At 47.1% G+C, this 21,847-nt stretch overlaps 1 protein-coding gene across 12 annotated transcripts in view; it reads left to right on the top strand.

The window, feature by feature from the left end:
* Nucleotides 1-21,847, top strand: part of SRCIN1 (SRC kinase signaling inhibitor 1) — a 259,534-nt gene that overhangs the window by 103,319 nt on the left and 134,368 nt on the right. For all 12 annotated transcript variants that reach the window (XM_077917324.1, XM_077917322.1, XM_077917321.1 and 9 more), the window contains one exon: nucleotides 7,916-8,199. In XM_077917324.1, coding sequence (XP_077773450.1) covers nucleotides 7,916-8,199 — 284 coding nt within the window. The remainder of the gene's footprint in view (nucleotides 1-7,915; nucleotides 8,200-21,847) is intronic.

Genomic DNA, 21,847 nt, shown 5'->3' on the forward strand with positions numbered 1-21,847 from the left:
TTGGTCTGGTCCATCCTTCAAGTAGAGTATTGTCCCTAGGAAATGTGGCCATCTGGTTGTGCAGTTACCTGCTTTTAGACTCTGGACTTAATGGTCTCACAGGAACCTGCTCTTTGAATGTTACTTCATTGCTTCAAATGGTTTTACAGGGAGCCTCTCTTTTTATGAGCACGTGTATGTCTTTATTACTTCAAGATGTGATAAACCAGCCCTTCTGCGTTTGGGGATCCTCCCATTCATTCTGCTGATTTTCTACTTTGGGTTTTCAGCTCCAGGCATGGCTGGGTTTGTGTATTGTTTTAGAAACCTTTTGGACCAAAGGTGGGTATTGGCAACTGCCCATAAATTTCAAAGGTTGTTCATGTTTGGGGAACATAATCAGCTGTAATCCAGTGTTAGTGAAGGCATAGTGGAGCGTCCTTCATCTTGTCTCAAAAACGGGGATATACTGTAGAGGAGAGCTAAGAACCAAACTAAGCGTGATTGCTTGAGGCCTGTGTGTTTAAGGCTGTGTGTACGCTATACCTTTAAAGCACATTTGAAACATTGCCCTCCTTAAAAGAATTGTGGGCACTGTTGTTTGTTAAAGTTTCCCAGGAATTCTAACTCTGTGAGAGCTAAATACCAGAGAGTGCTGGGAGTGGCGGCATGTCTGAAATCCTGAAGAGTTGCTTTCCGTCTGCGTGGACAATAGTGGTCCAACTCGGTATAAGGCAGTGGATTTCCTGCTGCATTGGCAGCTGGTTGAACTAGACGCCCTTTGAGGTCCCTTCCAGCCATACTGTTGTTGTTGGTATCCATCTGTCTTGGGAGACAACGGAGGAGTGCACCTTTGGGAGTGAAATTGTAGGAAGCGCCTGCTGAGGCTGTAGAGACCGATAGGGGAGAGAGGTGTTTTGTTCCAGCTGGGGCAGATGAAGGCATCTGGTTATGCTGCTGCAGATGCACCATGGCGTTTCTTCTCTCTGTGCTCCTCACAGCAGTCACTCTTCCTCTGCTCACTGCTATGGATGCAAGACCTAGCTGTCTGTCTCCAGGCACTGTGATTGTCTGCAAGAGATTCCCACACAGTGGGGTTCATGTCAGCCTTCATGCCACGTTTGCAGGCATCTTTGTAACACAGAGTTGGTCTGCCAATGGGTCTTGTGCCTGAAGTCAGCTTCCTGTAGAGCATGTCCTTGGGCATCCTGCCATCTTCCATACTGTGCACATGACCAAGCCAGCGTAGACATCGCTGAGACAGGAGTGAAAACACGGGCATGGGAGGGTTCGGCTCCCGCCTTCAACCCAGCCATGCTGCACTTCCAGTTGCCCTATTCCACTCCACCTCTGCTTTATAAAGGTTTGCATTGAGTCTGCTGCCATCTAATCTAGTTTGTCCCTAAGAGAACCCCAGTAAGTATGTTTCAAAAATAGTTTTTTGGAGACTGAAATCATTCTGAAAGCTAATAACAATCTCCCTTCTTACCTTAGTGACCTGTTGAACAATTACTGCAAGGGGACAAGATACACAGGATCACTATGATCTCAATAAACCCTTTTGATGTCTGATTTGCTTTGCCCCACTGATGTGGTAAATAGCTGGACTGTCCATAATTTGTCAGGTTAAAAGGTGGCAACCCTATTTTCAACTCTCTTAAAGAGCTATCATCTGTCTCCTGTGTTAATTGACGAGGGCCATTTCATAGAGTGCCAGTGATTTAGTTTCTAAGGCACTCCTCTCCCAGGGTGTAACAGAGACATGGGAGTAGGGTGATAAAAGTGGCAGGGATTTAGAGCCATTCATAAAAGCAAGGCATGCATCAAGAATGGAGGGAAAGTAGTAACAACGACTTAGTAGTTCCTTCTCACTTTGAGAAAAGTCTGTAGCTCAGTGAAAGAGCATCTGTCTTGCATGCAGAAAGTCCGGGTTCAATTCCCTGGCATCTCCAGGTAGGGCTGGGAGGAGGGACCTCTGCCTGAAACCCCAGAGAGCCTCTGCCAGTCTGTGTAGGCAATACTGGCCTGACCCATGGCAATGACTGGTGGACCCATGACCTGACTGTATGAAGGCAGAGGTAGTCATCCTGCACCTGGTTTGTACTACTTCGGGCTGCAGTGATTGGGTTTAGGCCAACTACTATCTCTCAACCTAACCTACCTCGCAAGGTTGCTCTGAAGCTAAAGTGGGGAGGAGGAAAATTATGTAAGCCACCCTGAACTCCTTAGAGGAAGAGTGGGATAAAAATATAAATACACATGTGCAAACACACACAGCTTCCAAAAAGGGAGGTCAATGAATTAGAGCAGTGGTTTTCAACCAGTGTGCCGTGGCACCCTAGGGTGCCTTGAAGGATGGTTAGGGGTGCCGCAGGCAACACTGCCCTCTGTCCCTTTTTCCTTCCCTCCCTCCTCGGATGCCCTCTCGCGTCTCTGCCTCCTAAAGGCTTGCACAGCTGTTTATTGCAGCAGCCCTGGCTGTAAGATCCACAGGCAAATGGTGCCTCTGGATGGCACCTCTCTTTGGGGCAGGGAGGGGCAGCTCAGGGATGGCAGCAGTAGCTTCCCGGAGGGCTCCCAAGGAGAGGGGAAAGGAGAGGAGGGTGAGAGAACACTCCACAAGGGAGCGTGTTTGAAAAGGGGCGAGAGACTGGCAGCTCTGTAGGCAAGGGGTGACATAACTGGGCTCCTGAGCCCCACAGGGGTGCTGCAGAAAAATGTAGTTGGTTCATGTAGCCATGGACTCAAAAAGGTTGAAAACCTCTGTATTAGGGCAAATAGGGTACTGCCCCACCAACCTCAGTACTGCCCTCAGCCAGCCCCCACCTGCCTGCCTTCTTGCAACCAGTCCATGAATTGGCCCTGGCTGTCAGCTTCCTCCTCCTCCTTAGCACCAGTGTTGCGCTTGTACAACTCAGCAGGGAGAAGATGGGGACTAATCTGGAATCATAGGAATGTAGAGTAGGAAGGGACCCCGAGGGTCATCTTGTCCAATCCCATGCAATGCAAAGAATCCCTGACAGGTAGTCATCCATCCAATCACTGCTCAAAAGCCTCCAGTGAAGAAGAGTCCAGATTTTGCTGCCAGAAAGTTTTGCCTGGCTTTTAGTCAGAATCTCATTTCTTGCAACTTGACTCCATTGGTTTGGGTCCCACCCTCTGGAGTAGAAAACAAGCTTGCTCCATCTTCCATGTGGCAGCCCTTCAGATACTTGAAAGTGGGTATCATATCACCTCTCCATCTTCTCCTAGACTGAGTTGGCTCCACCTGTCATTGACTATGCCTGTCATTGGATCTGGTTCCACCTACTTTTGGGTTCTCTCTTTGCTTCCCTGCCACTGTTCCCAATGGACACCAGCCGTCATCGCTCCCGAAGGATTATTTTGAATGGTGTTAAATGATGTTCTTCGTGCCTGCTTTCCATGAGGTGTTTGTATTTGCCAATAAAAAGACACTCCTCCCAAGGAATAAATGGGATCGTTTACTGTGTAGGCATTAAAAATGTGTGCTGGGGGTGTCAGATGTGACATACTTGGGAGTGGGAGTTTGCAGCAGAGTGACAAATTGTGACAAGCAGGAATGATGATGGCTTGGAGCTGTATCTTGCATCAGTCTGAAGGGCTTCAAATTGTGGCCTCTCTTTCTGTACAGGAAGTTTAGGTAATAGGGTGCTGCATAGAATGTGTAAAAGCCAGGCATTTCTATGTCCACACATCTCTCCTTCTAGGCAAGCAAGGGGGATTTCCAGTGTCCAAGGACACATTCATGAAAAAAGCTGTTGAGAAAGGACCAGGGCAGAACAGCTGAGGCCCCAAGGGCCAGACTGAAAGCCTTGAAGGGCCATATTCAGCTGTGGACTAGAGGTCCAACATGTGTACTGGGACTAGGAGAGTGACAGCCAGGGAGCCAGAAAGGTAGAGCTAGGAGAGGTGGTTTGAGGACAGCCGTGTTGAAGATGTGGGCCTTCAGGAGAGGAACTTTTCAGGAGCCAAGATTGCCAGCACATCCCATCAGCAAACACAACCTGCCAGACCACAACCTGTCCTTCAGGTAGATTTAGAATATTGGACCCAGTTTGGACATGTTTAACTTTGCTGGTGGGCAGGGGCCACAAAGTGTGATGCCAAGCCGCATCCATAGCCATTTCCTTCCTCTCTTGATCTTCCTCAGAGTAGCACTTCAAAGGTGGTAAGAACATGCTTTCCCTAAAATGGCAATAAAATGAAATGAAATCTGCAGCTGAGAGCTCGGCTGAGCTGATCTTCATTTTTACTGCCTTGTTAAATCTCTTTTTAATTTTTTTCAACACTAGTTTTCTTCCACCACCCCACCCATTCTTTCCAGATAACAAGAACCCATAAAGTATTTTTATGGAGGAGAAAGCTTGTCTTTCCTTTGCCAATCTCTAGAGCCATCCGTACACTCCACTGCTTATTACAGCTCTAACTGAAGCCGTATATTATTGCAAAATGGCCATCTTGACGTGGCTCAGCCCATAACTGGGACTGTGCCATTTTCAGAAGGCAGAGTCAGCAACCTCAAGAGCAGGACCTTGTGGGTTCTGTGATTATTGAGCATTTGCAAAGAATGTGGAGTTATCAGGGAAATCAACGTGTCTGATAGATTTAAGAACATAAGGGTTGCTTCTGCTGGCTCACAGGAATGCTGCATTAGCTGCTCAGTATTCTGTTGATTTACGCTGGCCAGCCTGTTTTAAGTTACACACAGCTTAGACTCTTATCTCTTGGTGGTGGGTAGGAAGCTACTGGTGCTGCACACAGAAGTTTTACTTCTGGTTACCAAAGGAAGTAGAAAATAAAGAGGAGAACTGAATTGATCGGTACCAAAACCAGAGAGAAAACAACTCTTCCCCCACCCAACCCCCAAGAAGAGCGCCAATCAAAATTGGCATTCTGATTTTTGGAGGGGTTTCAAAGGAAGTATGTGGCTAATGATACAAAACTACTATCCTTTTTTGTCACGGGAGGCTCAGAGCAATGTTCTTCCTGTTGGTGGTCCCCAGATGTTGTGAGACTACAACTCATGAGAGTTGTAAACCAGCAACATCTGGGGACCCATGGTGGAAGAACATGAATTTAGAAGATGCCGCAGTCAGAAAGCTAGACAATAAATCATAACAGAACAGCTACTACCAAGTCCTGATTCTACCCAGATACAACCATGTCTATACGACGCTATCCAGACATTTGCCAGTCTTGCAGGCCTGTTTTCCATGGGTCACCCTGATCCTATCAAAGCTTGCCTGCGCTAGAGAAAGTACGATTTCCATGCCAGTGACTATAGAGGGGAGGTCTGATGTAGTGTTGGAACTTCAGGAGTTAGTCTTTGCCTCTTATCTTCAGCTAAGCAGGTGTTATCCTTTATGAAGACCACTAATTTATGGGTGCTGTTGATCAGGAATGTCTAACTTCTTCCGCATTATTGGAATCCACTCTATTCCAGACACCATCTTTGGGGCCAGAAATGTATTTTGCCATACAAACTGATCCCCTCATGAAGGGTCCGACTCCATGGTCTTATAGCAGTAAGGGATTCACAGCTCTTTTATTTATAAATTCATTTATAGGCTGGGGTGGTTTTTTTGGAATAGCTCTTCTAAAGACATGTAAAATACAGTTCAGAAGCAAAAGACTCAATTTATATGGCAGCAGCACACTATTTTAAAAGCATATGCCACTTTAAAATAAATAAAACAGCAACATGAGTTACAGTAGATAAGCTAGGTAAGCATTCTAGAACAACTCTCTGACTTAAGCTCATAAGAAACCTACATTAGAAAGAAGCAGCCCTAAATTAGTGTGCTTTTAAAACCTGCTTAAAGATGTAAGGCCTCTCCAGACGTCCTCTTCGTTGTGCATTCATGATGATATGTACTCATGATATTAGACAGGCCATATGCAACCCCAATTTCAATATTATTTGCTTGCGCAAAAGTTTTGAGTCGGTTATACGACTTCATTTCCAATCTGTGCATATCCTGCAATTTCCTTTTGGAATCCTGTAACTTTTCATACCGCAGATGCGTTTTTTGGGGTCCCACTTACTGTTGCGCTATAGCCCCTCTGGACAGCAAAAATGTGGTAGCATTGGGGGACGCGTTGCAGAAGAACTAATAAAGCAGAACAAGTCCACCGCTACTGCATGAAGAACATACTGCTGAATATACCTACGAGAAAACACCGGTCTGGAGGGCTCCTTGCAGAGCTGAGGTCATCCCCTCCAAGCCATTGGCTGAGTTGCTGTGATGTCATAGAGTATTCATAAATATTTTAACAGTTGCAGGAGGGGAAGTTGACAAAGGGAAGATTATTCTTCTGCATAAAATACATGGGGCAGAATATAGCTGCCCCATACTTCATATGGAGCATTTAAGCTAGTGTGATTGGTTATGGAAACAGCATCATAAGTATTTAGGAATGTTTACAGTGCAGTTAGCTGGTGTGTGGTGGGGAGGTGGAGTTTTCTTCCTTGGATGTGAGCATTGTTGGCCTATTTTACTGATGGTAATGAATCAAGATGTCTGAAGGGTCACTAACCTTTTGGGAACTAGGCTGTGCTGCTGTTCTTTCCTTTCTTGGGGCAGGCGTCAGAAGCAGAAGCCCCCTTCTCCAGTTTTCAGATGTTCTAGCTATTCCTGAGCTTCAGAGCGATGTTCCACAAAAATTCCTCCCTCCTCCCCCATGAACCAACCTGCACCTCATTTCCGTTTTCTTTCAGTTCCTTTATGTCCGTATTTACTGTTGCAGAATGTTCGTCTGTCTTGTCCCTCTGTCTGCCTCTGCTTGAGAGCAGGGGCACCTAGGCCGTCATCCCCATTGAGGTCTCATGACTGTCTTATGTTTGATTTTAGCCCCCCCCTGGGGGGGCAGTTTTGATGTCTCCGTGGTACCTCCCGCCACCAGTTGTCGTCTTGTTATGTTTATGTCTTATCTGTCTTCCGGATGACGGCCTCTTTTCTGCCCCCCACCACACGCCCCCTTTGTCCCCTTTGCACTGAGAAACCCCCTTGAAATCACTTTGGAATAAAAAGTGATTGGAACGGACTTCCCTCCCATCTCCCCATCTCTTACCTACCTCTGTCATGCCCCTGTAAAGACCGAGATCTACCTGCCCCTTCCTTCAAGAGTCTGAAAATTTTTGTGGCCTTGTTCTGAGGCTGATCAGTGGGAAGAGAAAGCTGTAGCAAAGTCTTGATTCTCTTGGAGACAGTTGCCACCAATAAGTAATGGAGGCTGGTCCACATAGGGCAGGCTTCCTCAACCTCGGCCCTCCAGATGTTTTGAAACTACAATTCCCATCATCCCTGACCACTGGTCCTGCTAGCTAGGGGTCATGGGAGTTGTAGGCCAAAAACATCTGGAGGACCGAGGTTGAGGAAGCCTGACATAGGGCAAATGGGGCACTTCCCCACCAACCTCAGTCTGCCCCTACTTGCCTGCCTACCTAATTATATCCATTCCAGGTGCAGTGGCCCTGGCTGTCAGCATCCTTAGTCTCCTCATTGCCCTTGTAAAACTCAGTAGGAAGGAGGATGTACACAAAGCTAGAATGTGTTGGCTGTGCCTGTCATTGGCTCTAGCTCCCCCTACTGTTGGCCTCCCTGCCTTCCAACCTACCGGTTCCAACAGGCACCACAGCCAAAGGGAAAATCCTACCGGTGCCTGGATGGGACTGTTCTTTCCCTATCCCAAAAGGAGGGTCATGCAATGCTGAAGACTGATCAGCACTTCATTCTAACATAGCCTCTGATTGCCTTCTTTCTCCTTACCCTGCCCACCCCTTTTTGAGAAAGCTCTCCCACTCCTTCCTATAGAGCCGACATCCCTGGTCCCCTTTCTGCACTGTGAGGTAAGTAGAAAGGTACCCTGACTCCCTCTCTTGTTTCTTCCTTCCCTTCTCTCCCAATCTGTGTAGATCCCGAGAGGACCAGCGCCCACATGATCTCAGCAGACGATGCAGAATATCCACGGGAATACCGGACCCTGGGCAATGGCACACGCCGATTCTCCAACGTAGGCCTGGTGCACACCTCGGAGCGCCGGCACACGGTCATCGCTGCCCAGAGCCTGGAGGCCCTAACAGGGCTCCAGAAGTCTGAGATGGAACGGAAGCGAGATGCTTTCATGGACCACTTGAAGAGCAAATACCCCCAGCATGCTTTGGCCATCCGAGGACAGCAGGAGAGGATCCGGGACCAGGTAAGAGCTGCCTTTCTTTTTTCAACCAAGTTCCTATCTCAACACTCTCAATGTTTTCTTTCTCTGGGTTCATGGCTTAACATAGGCAAGATGCAACTTTCCCAATTAGGACTCTTTCAGTCCTCCTTACCCACTTAGATCAGGAGCAAACGAGGAAATTAATTTTGTACGTGCAGCATTCTCCTCCTGATTCCTTAAATCTGGGATGGGGAACCTAGGGCCTTCCAGAGGTTGTTTGATTACAACTCCCATCAGCCCCAGCCAGCATGGCTGATGGTCAGGGATGAAGGGAACTGTAGTCCAGCAACATTGGGAAGACCACAACTTCCCAGTCTTTGCCTGAAAGCCATGGGACTTATTCAGGTGACACCGTTCTGGCAACAAGTGGTGTGAAGCGGGACTGTGGAGATCTTGGTCCTGCTTCTCAAGGAGACATGTCTAGCTGTATTATAAGTTTAAGTACACATTTCAGGTCTGATCAAAATTGTATACTAAGCCGTCTTGAGGGATTACAGATCACAATAAGGCACTGGAGATACCCGATAAGGAATTGTCAAGCATCATCATGAAACGCCCGTTTCCCAGGTCCTTTTGTGGAAGCCATAGTAGAAACTGGTTCGGTTTCAAACACATTTAAATTGGTAATATAGATCTTGTGTTCTGGGATGCTGCACAAGACCCTTTCATTTCTGTAAGACAGGCTTTTATTTTTGGTAATTCTTATTCTACAAGATTATATAAGCTGGTTTGTATGTTTTCTTACACAGTGCCATTATTACGTAGATACTAGCTACCCAACCTCCATGCCCATTTGCTAATGCTGTTTTAGGTTGCAGCTTTTTGGATCATTGTCACCAGCAAATTTGTGGCTAGTTAAGGGTAAAGGAAAGCAAAGACCCTTTATTGGTTTTATCCAACTTCTGCAGTCCTCCGCAATGAGTCTCATGACAACCTAAGGCAGAGGTTTTCTTATCTTTTTGAGTCCACGGTGCCCTTGACCAACCACATTCTTTCTGCGGCTCCCCTGTGGAAGCCACTTATACTGGGGTTCCATTACAGGAAGTGCATAAGTGGGGATTCCCCCGTTCCGTGCCCGCCCTGCCCTGTTGAGTGTGGAGGGGGAGGAGGGAGAGAATCAAATCTGCAATATGATTGGAAGACAGAAAGCAGGAGGAGCAGCAGGACTCAGGCCGGGCTGGGGAGAGAGATAGAGAGATAAATCAAGAGAGATTTGTAAATATGAAGGAAGGATGGCTGACGTGAAGAGGGAGAGAGAGGGGAGGGCCCTCCTGCAGCACCCCTGGCCAATCGTTAAATTATCCAAGGGTGCAGAGGTTGAAAACCTCTGACCTCATCTTGCCAACCTTGCCAACCTCTGGAGCTGGCCATTCAGTGCCTGCACAGTGTTGCTGTGCCAAGCATAACAGTGTGGCACTCCCTCCGGTGCTGAGCATGTATAGGTGTCAGTGAACGCTGCAAATATAACATTCTAGGCCAGAGGTATTCAGCCTTTTTGAGTCCACGGTTCCCTTGACCAACTACATCCTTTCTGTGGCACCCCTATGGGGCTCAGGAGCCCAGTTATGGCACCCCTTGCCTGCAGAGCTGGCAGCCTCTCACCCTTTTTTGAACACCTTCCCTTGTGGAGGGTTCCCTCAGCCTCTTCTCCTCTCCCCTCTCCTTGGGAGTCCTCTGGGCAGCTGCTGCTGCCACCCCTGGTCTCTGAGCTGTTTCCCTGCCCCAAAGAGAGGTGCCTTCTCACACTGTCCCACAGCGGCCTGGGAAGGACCCCCTGTCCATTCCCAGAGGCATCATTCGCCTGGGGAGCTTGTAGCCAGGGCTGCTGCAACGAACAGCTGTGCAAGCCTTTGGGAGGCAGAGACCCAAGACGGCATCAGAAGGAGGGAGAGAAGGAAAGAGGGACAGAGGCCAGTTGCTCACGGCACCCCTAGGTGTCAAGGTACACTGGTTGAAAACCACTGTTCCAGGCAGTGCCAGTCTTTGCAGCAAGAGCTGCAGATATGACCCTAAGGCTTAGTACATGGTATCAAACAACAGATGTACAGTGACTAAACATCCAGATTTAGTACTCTGAAAAGTATACCTATATTCAAAACCTGGGGAGGCTAACCTGTGGCCTTTCATCATAATCACCACCACCATCACCCTAATTTATTTATTATTTATATCCCACCCATCTGGCTGGGTTGCCCCAGCCACTCTGGCCGTCTCCAGCCACTCTGCCTGTCATTGGCTCGGGCTCCCCCTACTGTTCGTATGGGATGCAGGTGGCGCTGTGGTCTAAACCACTGAGCTTCTTCGGCTTGCTGATCAGAAGGTCAGCAGTTTGAATCCCCACGACGGGGTGAGCTTCCGTTTCTCTGTCCCAGCTCCTGCCAACCTAGCAGTTTGAAAGCACGCCAGTGCAAGTAGATAAATAGGTACTGATGGGGTTTGAAGATAAACAGCGTTTCCATGTGCTCTGGTTTCAGTCACGGTGTCCCAGTGCGCCACAAGTGGTTTAATCATGCTGGCCACATGACCCAGAAAGCTGTCTGTGGACAAACGCCGGCTCCCTCGGCCTGAAAGCAAGATGAGCACCCCAACCCCATAGTCGCCTTTGACTGGACTTAATCATCCAGGAGTCCTTTACCTTTACTGGTCATATGTTGCTCCAAGTCCCATCAGTCCCAGCCACAGAGCTAGCTCTGCCATTAGGCAGACTGAGGTGACTGAAGCCCCCAAGGCAGGAGTCCTGTAGACACTCCGCGGCAGGCACAGAAGCCACACCAGGATTGGCTGAAATCATGCAAGAACTCGCAGAGTTCAGCCAAATTTTGCAATTTGGTGGGTGGAAGATAGTTTTGTATAGCTGAATTTGATGTGTAAGAAATGAAATCCCGCCAAACAGCCTTAGAAATGCATTCTTTATGCTTAGAAACGTGTAATTTGTGAGCCATTTTCCCTGTGATGGCCAGAGCTCACACATTCTTGTCCCGCAACAAGAGATTCGAGTCCTGTAGTGCCTTCCGTTTCTGGAACAGATGCTTAAGTGCTTGTAACACAAACTGTTAGGAATTAGTCGTGTGAGAGCTGAAAAATACACGTCTCGTTTTGTGCCAGGTGTGTGAGAGAATGGCACTTCTTTAGAGGCACCTGTTCTGCATGCAGGCTCAGCGCTGTGAGTAATGTGCCTCTGATCACCTGCAGATCACTTTCGACTCCCTCCTGTTGCCTAATGACTTGAAACTCAGCACAGAGCAGCCTTGCCGAAAGCCAGATTCTCAAGCTCTGCTGGGCTTTTGTCTCCTTTCCCCAGTAGCACTGATATTTCCACATTCGGGCTTTTATTTGATCCGGGGCTCAACTTAGGAACCTCTTTTCAGATCTAAGGTTCAGTCCTATGACCTGGATAGTGAAGTCTTAATGTAGTTGCACAGCTATTTATTGCCTGATATATTAAGGACAAATGTCTCAGCTGCTACTAGTTCCAAAGGTCAGGTTAGCCTTTATTTCCCAAGGGAGTGAGTGGGCGGGGATTAGAGTGACCCGGTGAAAAAGGGAAAGGGGACTCCTGCACCTTTAATAGTCCAGTAGAACAGAGGATTTCAGCTGATAGAGTTTGCCACATTGAAAGAAACTACCGTCACAAACCGTGGCTTCACTCCTGGCAGCATGGCACAGCAGGAGTGTGTAAGGATCATGACATGCCCACGATTTTCAGCCCACGTTTAAACCATAGTTAAGCATAGCTATGGTTTCAAGGGATGTGTGGATGAGACCAATTTGTATCCACATTTATATGGATTGGGGGCGGGCGGGCAGAATCGTGGTTAGAGAAGTAATAAATGAACCGGCATCAGGGTTTCACTTGAACCCAGAACCCAATTCCAGAAAGCCCCACCTGGAAATCTTAAGTGGTTGAAGCCCAGTTCTCTGTGATGAAAACATGGGTTGACCATATCAGTTCAGCTCATTTCAGGTAGCTTTGTGTTTCTGCAGGGGCAGAGAAGGGCCGCATTCCCCCTGGGGTAATCAGTTGGAGGCCACATATTGATGGTGGGCATGGCTGGTGCCAAAAGTGAATGGGGCTAGAGTCAAATGCAGGCAGGGAAATCCCTGTAGTAGTAGTAGTAGTAGTAGTAGTAGTAGTAGTAGTAATAATAATAATAATAATAATAATAATAATAATAATAATAATATTTATACCCTGTCCACTCTGGGCAGCTTACAACACATCCCTTGCCCCCCTCATCCCCTTTCTCTCTTTCTGCTGCCCCCCATTTCCCCGTTTGCTCCCCATAACATCATGCCAGGGGATGTACATGAAACCCTAGGACCACCTAGGGTGCACTTCTGCCTCCTGGGGTCTTTACAGCTGCTGTAAATTACAAAATTAACAGTGTCTCTATTTATTTTGAAATGGCTTGCTAGATAGCAAAGATTCTTTTCCTCCCCCCCACCCCTGTTTTAGTTTTGGTAGCCTGGTTCCATCGTAGCAGTTGGTTCAGGTGCCTGGGAGCGAGAGAAAGAGAGACAAAGACACACACACAATTTCTCCCTGAGCATTGGTGGTGGCGAAAGAGGCAGTGTTAAAACAGCAGATGGAGCTGCAGGTCAAGAAGAACGGCTTCCGTGGTTCCAGAAGGAAAGCAAGGATAGATGCCCAGAGATTAGTCAGTCCTATGGGGCTTTGGCAGGGCAGAAGGGGATGCTCAAGGCTAGATCAATGAAAGTTGCAGACTAGGTTAGGAATGTTAACCCTTAACTGTGCCATGTATGTGTCAGGCTAACGAGGTTCCAGATCTGCGGTCTGCTCTTAAAAGCAGCCCGTTTTATTTTCTGACCTGTGCAAACCTTCTCTTAGAATCAGAGATCTGCCTAAGTTTTTTCTCCTCATTCCTTGGAGTTTAGAAACTTGTATCTAAATTAAAAGATAGGTTGGCCAAATCCATGCTGCTAGCAGACAGAAGCAATTTGCTTCCTTTCAAATGCATGGGGAAAGTAATCGTTCTGGCAAGGGGGTGAAATGCCTTTCAAGCTCTCCCTCTGCCCCAGTTTTGCATTGGAGGCTGACAGTATGTGCTACATTATCCCCCAGTGTGACAGGATATGTGCTTAACTGGACAGAGGAAAGCAAGGCTCTGAGTTTATTTTCAGCGAAAGGTCATAAGAACTTGCAGAAGAACTGGCTCTTGACTCCAGAGTTCAGCCGTGCTGGAAAAGGTGAAGCAGTATCAAAGATGAGAGTGCCCTTGAGCGTGTGCTATGCTGGAAAGGGGTTTCCGCCTCCCGGTTCTTATTGCCCTTTTGTGCCCTTATGAGCAAGGTATTCTGGGCTAGCGATTGGGGCTGGGAGTTGGGGAGAGAAATCTGTTTCATTCCACGTTTAAAGGCAAACCTTCCTAATTTACACATTTTGAAACAACACACAAACTGAGGCACAATTTCTCCAAATCTTGCAATGCAGCTCTTCAGCCACGTGACGCATACAGAAATGCATTTGCTAGCATAAACCATGCATTAAAATGTATGTGCTGGTGAAAGTAGCATACAAAAACGGGGAAATTGCTTTGCAAAAATCTGTACGTTGGGGGAATGCATATGAAAATGCTACTAAATCTTCACGAGGGTTTTATTTTATTTTATTTTAAAGACACACAAACTGATGTGGAAATGAGGAGAACTGAACTTGAAACTGGAAAAACAAAGAAAAACCAAAATTCACAGATTTGCCAATCCCTGCTTTGGGCCTTTTACTAGGATCGGCGTGGTCTAGTGAGACAAGTTTCTTGGAATTGTGTTTGTTCAAACCTCAGAGTCTTCTTTATGCACAGAAGAGAATACAAGTGTGCAACACCAACCTGTGTAATCGGCACTCTACTTTGAGTCCTGGCTGTTAGCTTTTCCTTGGGCACTAGAGCAGTATTTCTGCTTCAGGCTCCTCCTTTTCTCAGCTCTAGTCTGGGCTGGAGTGTAACAGTGCCCTTTTTTCGATATAACAGGAGAACGTATCCTCTCAGCTTGCATTCAAGCTCAGCCGCCTATGGGCTTGGCCTAGGGTGGCCTTAACACAAGCCTTTGCTTTTCTGCACCATTCAAAGCAATCCTGTTTCAGCGCACTCAGCTGGGTCATGCAGAAGCAACCTGCAAAGGAGAAATGTCCGGAAACCTCTTAGTGCACCTGTAATTGCTTGGGGTTCCTCATTTGCACCATTGCGTTTCTACAGGCACTTATAGGTGGCAAAGCCATATGCGCAACACTCTCTAGATCAGGGATCTTTGTATCCCATGCTACTTTTCTTCCTACATTAGGAATGGGGAACTTTCTTTAGTTCTGTGGGCAAGGGGGAAAAGTGGCAGGAGCCATGGGTGTGACCCTTACCTATATCGTAGCAGAGGTTCTTTCACCCACATTCGCCTCTGCATTCTGGCAAGCAAATTCAAGGACACCATTCAAGGATGCACTCCATCCAGACTAAAGTGTTAGGCAGGCCACGGAGCAGGGCTGATGAGGATTTATTTATTTATTTATTTATACCCCGCCCATCTGGCTGAGCCTCCCCAGCCACTCTGGGCAGCTTCCAATCAAGTGTTAAAAACAATATAGCATTAAATATTAAAAACTTCCCTAAACAGGGCTGCCTTCAGATGTCTGTTAACGATAAGATGGCTGCTTATTTCCTTCACATCTGAAGGGAGGGCGTCCCATAGGGCGGGCGCCACTACCGAGAAGGCCCTCTGTCTGGTTCCCTGTAACCTCACTTCTTGCAATGAAGGAACCGCCAGAAGGCCCTCGGCGCTGGATCTCAGGGTCCTGGGCTGAACGTTTGGGTGGAGAATGCGGCTGCTTAGGATGGGGCTTAGGAGGGGCAAGGCCTGGGAGGTTCCTAAGGGCCAGGTATAAAGGCTCAGAGGACCGCATTTGAACCTGTGGCTTGAGGCTCCCCACCCACATATCTCAAGGTGGGGGCTAGGACCGGCAGCCTTGAATAATAGTGGCATTGGGGTGCGTGCTTTTTCCCCATAACCCTAGAACTAATGGACATCCAATGAAGCTGATTGTTGGAAGAGTCAAGAAGTACATCTTCACGCAGCACAGAGATAAACTACAAAACTTGCTAGTACAAGGTGTGATGGTGGCCAGCAATTTGAATGCCTTTACAAAAGAGATAGATTTTGGGGGGACCAGGCTATGAATGACTTCTAGATATGATGACTGTTTTGCTGGGGAACACTAGTGGGGAAAGAGCTTGTTGCGCTCATGTCCTGCTTGTGGGCTTCCCATGGGCATCTGGTTCGCCACTATGAGAACACTGTTCTGGACTAGATGGGCATGTGGCCTAATCCAGCAGGGCTCTTATGCTCTTACAGGAGATAGACCTATTGCCAGAATTCATTGCCAGGGCTAGTAGCATGGGTCAAGGTTGTTGGGTACCTGTCAAGTCCCACACCCAGAATGGGCAGCCTGCTGAGAACCCTGGAATCCATTGGCCTTCTCTTCCTCCTCCTGAAGGAGCGTCTCCACCCCCATCATTCAACCCAGACACTAAGGTCCAGCTCCGAGGGCCTTCTGGCAGTTCCCTCCCTGCGAGAAGCGAAGTTACAGGGAACCAGGCAGAGGGCCTTGTCGGAAGTGGCGCCTGCCATGAAGTTTAGAAGATATCTGAAGGCAGCCCTGTTTAGGGAAGGTTTTAATGACTGATGTTTTAATGTATTTTTAATCTTTTGTTGGAAGGCGCCCCAGATGGGTGGGGTATAAATAAATTATTATTATTATTATTATTATTATTATTATTATTATTATTATCCTTGCTGCATGTGCACCTATCACTTCTAAGCAAAGGCCCTTCCAAATGACCTGTTTATTGCCCATCCTTCCTGGTTTGTTTGTGCAGAAGTTAGATGACACCATGTCAGATGACACCATGTCAAGCGGTTGTTACCCGACACTTCCCAGTGCATCTTGCTATTCTTTCCTTATTGCAGAAAGGTGTGTGTGTGTGTCTGTGCACATGCGTTGTCAACAAGTCAAGTAGGAATATGAGAGTCCTCTTGCCCAACGTTGGTCCTCATCATAGTAGACCCATTGAAATTAATGGACATGATCCATTAATTTGAATGGGTCTACTCTGAGAATAACTTAGTTGGATACAGCCTGAGGTGGGGTATGAGAGGGAGAAACAGAGACAGTGGAAAACCTGTCCTTGCCTTATTGTACTTGCATTTCCTGTTGGGGGGGGGGAGTGGGGGAACACACCTGTCTGAATTAATGCAAATGAATGATCCCAATTTAGCACATCCCATTTGCAAACATGTCAACAGTATGTATGAGATGCATATTATGCCAGGCAAAAATCAAGCTGGTGGTTATAACTTGTAAAGCCCTAAATGCTGCAGTAACACCGTTGTTTCACCAGTGTGGCTGCTCCTGGTTTTATTGTGCTTGCAGTTCTTTTTTGGGGGTGGTGGGTGGTGGAGAGAGTTGCTTTTCAGTTTGTTTGTTTGCTTTGCCTTGCTGCTTTGTTTCCTGCTCTGACTTGAGCCTTTGGGATAGGTTAGGCCACACATTTAAATATGATGCTGTTTGAATTTGTGTACCTCAAAGGGTTCTCAGCTTTCTTACAGGAGATGCAGAAACTCATTAGCTGATTGAAACTTTACCAGTCATTTTATTGATCATTCCTCTTGGATTTGTTTGGAGGGTCTTTAGATGACGCTGGCTTCATTGTGGTTTGTTTTTAGGGGGTTAGACAATGTTGTATCAAAGCAAGTGTTGCCTCACATTTTAAGGTGCATCTCCCCATCACTTTCCTTCCTGCAAAAAGTCTGGTCTTTTGGGAAAGCAAGTTTGTTGTGCAAGACCTCCCACTCAAATGCAATTGGGCAACCTGGATTTGCCGGTGTGTGATTGAATTGCACCCCAAAGCGATTGTCTGGCAGTGCCTTTAATCTCCATGCCATGAAAAGCTTCTGCCGCTCTGTTTCTGCATGCCAGTCCTGCTGCTAATGGCACAGAGGGAGAGGAAGCTCAAAGCCTGACAGCTCCAATCGTACCTCTCTTAACCGACTCTGGCCATTGTTTTTGCTTCCTCTTGATGTCTGGAACTTTTGTGTGATGTGCTCTCTCTTCCTTTAAATCCATCTTCAAAATTCATCTTTGTCCGCAAAACCTTTTCAGACATGGTGCCGGCGCAGAAGCATAAGAAGTTGCCTTATACTGAGTCAGTATTGTCTACACTGACTGGAAGTGGCCCCCTGGAGTTTCATGCATGGTTCTCCCCCAGCCCTACGTGGTGATATTGGGGATGGAACCTGGGAACATCTGCATGCAAAGCATGTACTCTACCACTGAGCCTTGGCCCTTCCCTCAAAATGCACCTAGAATGGGCGGGGGGGGGGGGGGCCAAATCCTGTGCATCGACAGGTCCAGCTGCCACTGAGCTGAAGACACCACCACCGCAACTGATGTGGCTCAGGTGGGTGATGCCAGTGCAGAGCGGAGCTCCAGGCCAGCATTGCATGTGTGAACACTCTGGTGTCCTCATGTTAATAATGTTGGCCCTACCACATGTTAGGATATGGGACTTGCATTGCTAACGTGGCAGTGTCAGCTGGCACACATATTTTTGCATGGCTCAGGAGCTCTGCTTGGTGGTGCAGTCTGCCCTCCACACTAGTAAACAGTGTAAGATGGGTGCCTGTTGAGGGGCCTCACAATAGCAGAAGGCACTGAGGACAGCTTAGCCAGGGTCCCTCTCAAACTATTAGCTATGTCTGAACCCCTTAGTGTTCAGTCCTTTCAAGATCTAAGCCTAAGTATGTCCAACTGAACTGGAGCATACATCCCCCCCCCCCGTTTACCCCTGCCCCTGCTTTTCCTCCTCTCCTTCTGATGTGTCTGCCCTGTCAAATTTCAGATTGCAACCTTCGCAGAGAAGTTGTTTGCGTCATTCTGCAAAGCACCATGTAAATTGATGAGATTGTATAGAGAACTGAAAAATGTGTAGGTCCTATAGTATCTGAATAGTTAAATCATGGTTGAAGATGGGGAAGAAACCAGGATGTGAAACCATGGCTTGAAGCGGTTTGAATTAGCCATTGATAAGCATGAATGGCCCAGTTCAGATGGTCATATCTCATCTTAACAACTGAGATATACTGTACACAGCCCCTTCTCAGCACACCTCAATAAACCCGAAAGCCTCCCGTTAACCATAGCTTCTCATGTTTTCTGAAACAGGTAACACTGGTTATCGGGATCAGAGCAAGCCAATCTGAAGTTGGTTTAAGATCCTGACTTCTTCCAAACCCAGTAACCACAGTTTCTCAGGTCAGATGTAATAGGAAACATAAGGTTGATTGAAGACTTCTGGGCATAGTTGTTGCAAGGAGGGAAGGGGCTGTGTGTGTAGGCACAAACACTGTTCATATCTGATTGTCCAAATGTCACAGGTCAGTGTCTGCACCAAGAATACCATGATTAAGGCAACTCTCTGTCTCTGTTTGCAAGATGATATACAGGTCTTGCTGTTGTCTCCCTGTGCACTTGCTCTGGGTGTAGGGCTTAGTTTGCCAACTGGTTTCATAGAAAGTTCAGGGTCGTAACTAGAGTTGAGTAATGCCAACCACATTTTAATGTTATGTCTGCATTATATTGCAGAGGAATGTTTTGCATTTGATTGTCAGATGAGAGAATATACAAGCAGTTTTTATTCTTTTCTTCTACACAGACATGCTTTTCGTCTTGTTGTTTAAGTGTAAGGAATATATAATGTCAGAAGCAGAGTGGCATGCTCTTAAGAGAGGAAACAGGAATGATTGGGGGGGGGACCAGTATACCCTCTCCACTTCATCTGCCATCTCTACAGGATATAGCTTTTGAGCACTTACTGGTAGATTTGAGGCCTAATTCCCAAGGCTTGCATGAAAGAAATCCTGTATGAACACTAACAAGGCTTCTCTCGAAGGCATAAAGGTGACTCAGATCTATAAAAATGACTTGAGTGGAAAGAGAGAGCACATTTCGCAGAGAGCCCCTGCAGGCCTCTTTCTTCTCCATTTATAAGGTTGACATGCAATCATCTTCAGATACGGAGTCCTTCACACAGCCTCTCCATATTCAGCAGCCTTCCTTTTTATATCTTGCGTGGACTGTAAGGTAAGATGCCCTTTTTACCCCCTCTAATTCATTTGTTTTCTTTCCACCCTGAAAATTTCCCAGACCCTCTGCAAAGGAGGGGGGTCATTATTCTCTGAGAGAGAAGCTGAGTGCTGTCTTGTTGAAGGCGATGTCTGGAATATTTGTGGGATTGATAGTAATGATACACACCACCCCTTTCTCCACAGCAGTGTGAGATTCCAGGGGTTCTAGGAGCTTCCCCAGGGTTTGTGTTTCCTGTTGGAAATTAGGCACAGCAGAGACTGTGGTGTCTTCATGATGTATGGTTTATTTACACATATATACAGCCTGAACCTAGAGGGAGGAGGTGCTGAATATTCACATCCCAAGAGGGTCCTGCTCCTTACATTGCTGTAGCCTCAGATTTTAAGATTATCTGACCCTCTCTGCAGCATAAAACAGACTGCCCGCCTCATGCTCTGGCCCCTCCAGCTTGCAGAATTAACACCCCCCCCCTTGTTCTCTTACCTCATTGCCCACTGATTTTCTGCCCCTCCCTCCTGAAACTCTGGCCTTTTGTCTCTGCTAACTATCTCTCACCTCAGGGAAGGGCTCTCTCCATTTTCTGTCCAGCCTGGAGAGTCTCTGTTAATGGCATTATTAATAGGTTAATGACTGGCCATCATCAGCCTTGGTTACCTCTGCTGAGCTGGCCTGGCTCATTAGCATAAACTAAATCCAGGGATTTCTGTGTTTGGCTCAGTTTAATCAAACTTTGATTAATTCTTATTTTTACAAATTCCAGGATTTTGGGTTGATTTGCACCCACAGGCTCTGGCCCTAAAACTTATAACAGTATTTATTTATCTACTTTAAGAGCCTTGTTGTAGATGTGGTGAAATTCATTTGAATATGTACACACTAATAGAGCGTGGTACAGTATTTGGAATAGATCTGAGGTTCCACGAAATGTGGATTTCTGTTTTTAACGCAGCAACCAAAAATTTTAATATTTTCCTATATACATAAAAATGTAAAGCTGTTGTCATGCTGCAGCTCGTGTGGCCACCAGTAGGCGGCTACGGGGGGCAGGCAGCCTAGGCGAGCTGTTTAATGGATTGGGAAGAGGCGCTTAACTATGGTTCTTCTGTTTCGACTACTCTGAAGACCCTAAAGAGGCTGGGAAAGTGACTTCCATTTGGTGAGAATGTCAGTGCTTTGAGCATCTGAGATGGCTGCTGCTAAGAGGCAGCATGGGACAGGCAAGGAAGTCCCAGCGGGAATGAAGAGAAGATGCACTAAAATTGCATTGGCAATAACTAATGAGGGAAAGGAGAAGCAAGACCCGTCCTCTGTGGCCCATTTGGGGCAGGATATGTACCTTGCCCAGACCATTATCTCACAGGTGGGCATACTGGGAAAAGAATGTCAATGGCTTACTGTTTCCCTGCTTTCCTTGCAGATTCTGACTTAACCTGGGAGATGGCAGTGATCCCTGTGACACATGCTGAACAAAGTGCCTCTGAGCATTTGCAGAGTATTTCTCCCCCTCCCCCCAAAAAAGTCAGACTTGGATAACAGGACTGCCTGTCTTGCAACCTAGTCCTAATTGTGTTTGCTTAAAGAGGGGAATGGGGTTGTAGCGTGCTATAAAAGGAAGCTGGGGGGGTGAACTGGGAAGGGATAGGAGAGGGAGTGGGTGAGGGGTAAAGAGAGGAGGAGTTGGACAGGTGGGGGGAAGGGGGGTAGGCAAAGGGGCTGTCGGGTAAGTAAGATAGGCGAGCAAAGTACACAGGGTCATTTTGTGTGTGTGTGTGTGTGTGTGTGTGTGTGTGTGTCTGTCACAGGCAGAGGGCCTTCTCGGTAGTGGCGCCCGCCCTGTGGAACGCCCTCCCACCAGATGTCAAGGAAATAAACAACTCTCTGACTTTTAGAAGTCATCTGAAGGCAGCCCTGTTTAAGGAAGTTTTTAATGTTCAATCTTTTATCATGTTTTTAATATTCTGTTGGGAGCCACCCAGAGTGGCTGGGGAAACCCAACCAGATGGGTGGGGTATAATAAACAAACAAACAGTGGTACCTCAGGTAACAGGTACCTCAGGTTACAAACACTTCAGGTTAAAGACTCCGCTAATCTGGAAGTGGTACCTTAGGTTAAGAACGGTTTCAGGTTAAGAACAGACCTCCGGAACGAATTAAGTTTCGTAACCAGAGGTACCACTGTAATTAAAACAACAACAACAGACTGCATGTTTCTAGCCCTTAGTGTTGAAAGCAAAATCTGTTTGAGAGCATGCAGGTAGATTCTTGGCAAGATACCAGACCCTGCCTCTGTGGGTCTTCTATAGTTGACAGTCAGCTGGACCTGAATTTTGTTTCAAGTCTTGTCTCTGCCACTGACCCATTGTCCTGTCTTGGGCATGCCAGAATTACGGCTAAAAGCCAAAGTGCTGGGTAAGGACCAGGCCAGCCCAGAGGCCCCACGGAGTGGCTGCTGAATCAGCTTTGCTCTCATTCTTGCTCTGC

The sequence above is a fragment of the Podarcis muralis genome, chromosome 13, assembly GCF_964188315.1.
Source record: "Podarcis muralis chromosome 13, rPodMur119.hap1.1, whole genome shotgun sequence".
In the NCBI taxonomy this organism is placed as follows: domain Eukaryota; kingdom Metazoa; phylum Chordata; class Lepidosauria; order Squamata; family Lacertidae; genus Podarcis; species Podarcis muralis.